This window comes from Sitodiplosis mosellana, unplaced genomic scaffold, assembly GCF_009176505.1.
Source record: "Sitodiplosis mosellana isolate CC-2019 unplaced genomic scaffold, AAFC_SMos_1.0 Smas_scaffold_3210, whole genome shotgun sequence".
Lineage (NCBI taxonomy): Eukaryota > Metazoa > Arthropoda > Insecta > Diptera > Cecidomyiidae > Sitodiplosis > Sitodiplosis mosellana.
In genome coordinates, this window is record NW_022598452.1 from 53397 (window position 1) to 58258 (window position 4862).

Consider the following 4862-nt stretch of genomic DNA (forward strand, 5'->3'; position numbering starts at 1 on the left):
ACTGGCAAATTTCTTTGGAACGTCACTTGTCGGACTACCATCCTCCGTGATACTATTAATTAATATTGTTCTATTAACATATTTATACTTTTTAAATATTAACATCTATGTTAATAATTGTTAAGACTTTTGTTAATATTCATTAACATAAATGTTAATATCGATATTAACATTGCATTGCATTAATAGCGATATTAACTTCCGATGTTATTAAATATTAACAAAAGTCTTAATAATTATTAACATAGATGTTAATATTTAAATAGGATAAATATGTTAATAGAAGAATATTAATTAATAATACATTATTAATACGAGATGTTAAAACTATGATGGTTTTTGGGGAATATTAATACGAGATGTTAAAACTATGATGGTTTTTGGGGAATCCAGGGCCCCAAGCGAACTTTAAAATTGAATAAAAGTACTAAACAGTGTATAAACCAACCGGAGTTAAGTCTCATTGTATAGATTGAACATTTCTCTACACGAATGACATATGCACATATGCATATGTGTGAGTATGTGTAAAATACAGCCTGCCGCAAAACATGTTACGCTGTTGTTCTTTGGAGACTACAGGGCCCCATGGCTATTTTATATTATAACTGGACTATGATAAGAGATATTGACTTGGTGTCTGTGGCAGAGTTGTAGACTAGTTTATGTACTACAACTTCGCCGCAGTCATCAAGTCGTTATCTCTTATCAGTAACGTGAAAAAATGATAAAAAAAATTCGCGTTTTTCACGGTTTTCTGCGGTTTCTCGCGTATTCCGCGAACTTATAAGAGATAACAAGATGATTTTCGGCCAAGTTGTAGAGCAGATTGAGTATCTTTTATCAGTTACGCGAAAATCGTGAAAAATGCGAATTTTTTCGCGTAACTGATAAGAGATAATGACTTGGTGTCTGTGGCGAAGTTGTAGTACTTGACCTGCTCTACATTTCTGCCGAAGAAGCAAGTCTCTTACTTTTAATCAGCTTCACTAAAAATGAGGTGGGAAAATTTCGTCAAGTAATGTTGGATAAAAATTATGACATAACTAGCCGAATCGAATTTGTTGCCAAACAATGATTCTTTTGTTTTGATCCAACCGATTCTTTATTTTTTCTTATTGTGATTTTAATATTATTAGTGCGATTAATTAACATTTTCGTTATCACTATCCGAGATGGTGACCATGTTCATCTCCGTTCCAAACCATTTCATTTGATACCAATATCGATTATTTTGGTGTTAAGTTGTGTTAACACGGTCAGGATGGACCGAGATGGTATCCGTGTTCATCTTCGTTCCAAACCATTTCATTTGATACCAATATCGATTATCATATGGAAAAACAATGAAAAATTTTTTTTTCTTCAAACTCTTGAAAATTCAATTCGAAAATCAAAACGGCATTTATAAGAACCATCTGGAGGCCGCGCGAAATCAAACGGCCCGCATGACATTAGAACCATGAATCAAAAAAAAGAGAGATAACTGGCTACATACACACACACACACAGACGAACATTCAGTTTTATATATATAGATTCAAAAACATGGACAAACGGCAATTTTGAAATGTTTGAAATCGATTAAAGGCCAAGCGAGCCAGCATGAAAGGATGAACGATGAACATTGACATTATCCATTGGACAAGTGGCTATGTTTATGTTTTGTGAACGGTCCATATACCAATACGGAAAGAATAAATGTTTTTCGCCTGGAGAATTTTAGAAATTGTCTAAAAATGTAAGTGCTTCAGACAATTTTTTTTATTCTCAACATTTTTAAAATTACTTTAGATTCAAAATGAATTATTTCTCCACTCTTTTCCCAAGCCAAAAAATTTGCAAGGCACTATTGTGCATAAAATGATTATTATAAACAAATAAATAACAGTATTAGACATTTTTCTAATAAGCCATAATAAATTGGTGTCTCCAGCAAAACTGCTTTCTTTATAAAGAATCCTAGGGCTGTTATATCATATCAGTGCCACACCGGAAAGAATTATAACAAACTAAATATTTAATAGATTATCCCTTATTCTTTATACGGATGGAATGGATAAATAAATAGAGCACCCTGAAACATTTAAATTGCATTTAACTTGATGACAGTTAACGCCCTTGATTTTCTGTCCGTGCTACTTTTCTTAAAGTATATTTCTTGTCTCAAAATGTGTTTCGAGTAATGCTAACAAGGATCATTGAGGGGATTTTTTCTTCGGATGTGTGAAATAATATTAAAAATGAATTTATAGATATTTGTTCATACTCTGCTGTAGCGAAAGGACTCGCGATCACTTTCCGAACTGCTTTCTCCCTCAATATACATTTTTTTATAGCCAGTGTGACGCCACCGATTAGGATCTTTTTCCTCGACCTCGAGCAGCTTTTTGTCCCAGTAGTCATTTGTGTTTGCACGTGCCTTTTTCATCACGTTGTCTATTTCCTTACGACGACCCATTGGCAAGCTTGGATCTGAATGGAAAATTTCTGAAATTTTTCAATATATTCTTCCTACATATATTTACTCTATCTTACCTGAAATCCTTTCAGGAATCCTTTGACGATCCATGCGCAGCTTACCTACACCACCTCGTGGAGGACTTGCAACTCGTCTACGATTAGACGATGACATAACAAGCAACTAACAATTGTTAATGTAACAATTGTTCACGTTGCGATGTTTATATCCTTTCACGCTCACGATGTCTCTACGGTATTATTTGTTTGTGTTGTTTGCCTCTGAAATAATTACTGCCGCGAAAGGAACCTATCGATGCTTTTTCCGCATTTCTTTCAACCAAGCGAACAAACTTCTTTTTGGTTACAAAAATTTGCAACGAAAAAGCTATTTGAGCATATAAGTTTCTAATGACTTTTAGTTTAATTTCAAGTAATTCCCGTAGTTTGCACAAAAACAAGTTCACAAATCAATTCTGAAAACCAAAAATACAACAGAGTTTTAACATTTGTTGGAATATAAGATATTTGTATTGATTGAGTTGAATAGATAAACATTTTGGGTATGATCGACAGGTTGCAGGTGTTCGACACTCTTTGACAAGTTTTTATGTAGTATGTTTGTTCCATTCATCTACCAGATTCAATTCGTTTGAGAACTGGAGCACTTGTGCATCGAAAATCATTTTATTATTTTTATTGTGTGAAAAATTTGTGAATTCTTTTGAACTAATTTATCATTAATTTTTTATGCAATGGATTCATTTTTATATTTGTATTGTGACCATTTCACAATAAAAGCATGCAAGCCACAAAGAATATATGTGTTTTAATTGTAACGGCCAGGTCAAAATAGGAGAGCATTATATTTATTAAAATCCGTGTCCATACATTCAATTCCAAATTATCCCAATTGAAAAACCTCCATTTCCCGAACGCACACAATGCACATATTTCCATTTTTTAGCACTAAATATGTCTGCTGTGATTTGTTTTGGATTTTTTTGACAAAATCTTTTCTCAGTATGATGTTGAAATATAATGATAGAATTTTAATTTCTGAATATTTCTGCTTGTTAACACAAATATTGCAGGTGAAATATATTCACTGAACGTATCAAATGCATACAACTCATATTAAACAGCTTATCCATTTGACGAAATGAAAACACAATTACAAACAAATTTCAACCGAAAATCACTTAAACTATTCCTTGTAACACTAGCTACAAAATTATAACAACTGAATTTAACCAAAGCAATTTCTTCAAATTCAAGTCTCTGTAAGACCATCTGTCACTTGTAGGGAGATTTTATTTTTCATTTTGGGTGCTTTTTTATTTACAATATTTTTTGATTTTATAGGGGTTTTATCAACTCGAAAATATTACCCAAAGCGAATAATACACTAATACATCCAAATGCTTGTTTCGATTGATTTAATTTTTTAAATCAATAATTGGTTTAACTTCATTACAAACTTCGATTTAGTCCATCTTTCTGATTTTATTGTATGTTTCCAATGTATCTTAGTTGCACTAAACGATATCACTTCAAATCGAAATGAATTTTAATTATCGGTCCCTTTTGTCCTCAATAAACTCGGGTACATAAATGCTCATTTTCATGAAATGCATGTACATATGTCGCCTGTCATATCCACATAACTGAAAATGTTTTAGGTGGCCATCTTAGGATACCCAAATGTGCTGTTTTTATCGCCGCCATTGAATCGACTTTCAGAAGAGAACTACACAATTATTAACAAACTGAACCAAAAAAAGCAACTACGTTCAAAATAAAACAAATATTGTTTTGCGTACCCACGAATGAACTAATGTACAGTGAATTTATTTTTTGTTTTATCGATTCACCGACTCTTTCATCATTTTTACGGTCGGAGTCAATAACTTTTTCTCTATGTCTGTCTTTCGTTTTTTCACGACCGATCGCAGAAAGTATATCACCAAGAACTGTTTTTGTGTGCGATTAAAATAATTTCATTCATACACAATTAAAAAATACTTTTTGAAATGTCAGTGGAAGAGCATGGTAATAACTTTGTTTTTCGAGATGTTGTCAATCTTTTTCCTCTTTTTTCTCCCAAGGAAATAAACTATTTCTTTCAAATACCTTGCTAATCCTCCTGTTTTACGATTCGAAGTTTCCGAATTTAGCAAACTTCTTTCACACATATACACATATAGACATATACAAATATAATAGCATATACTAGTTTTTCTTGCTCAATCGTCATGACGTTGTTTCGTATTCCATTGCAAATTATTGACGTATGGCGGCGCTTCCATACAATGTACAAATTTTATTTGTAAAAATTGAAATTTAAATAGAAGCATTAATTTTTTTTTAATTCTTTGGTTATCTTCTTTTCTTTCTTTCAG

The 4862-nt window shown here is 32.3% G+C and overlaps 1 protein-coding gene across 9 annotated transcripts in view; it reads right to left on the bottom strand.

Moving 5' to 3' along the window:
• The window catches only part of LOC129571729 (serine/arginine repetitive matrix protein 1), a 41350-nt gene extending 36670 nt beyond the window's left edge, over positions 1-4680 (bottom strand). The window contains exons 1-3 of one of the 9 annotated variants that reach the window (XM_055451570.1): positions 3852-4680; positions 2539-2936; positions 2270-2475 (exon numbers count right to left, since the gene is read on the bottom strand). In XM_055451570.1, coding sequence (XP_055307545.1) covers positions 2270-2475; positions 2539-2635 — 303 coding nt within the window. In that variant the 5' untranslated portion in view covers positions 2636-2936; positions 3852-4680. Of the gene's footprint in view, positions 1-2269; positions 2476-2538; positions 2937-3016 lie in introns of all 9 variants that reach the window. The other 8 variants (XM_055451564.1, XM_055451571.1, XM_055451569.1 and 5 more) reach the window with 8 other exon arrangements.
• Between the last annotated feature and the right edge of the window lie 182 nt (positions 4681-4862).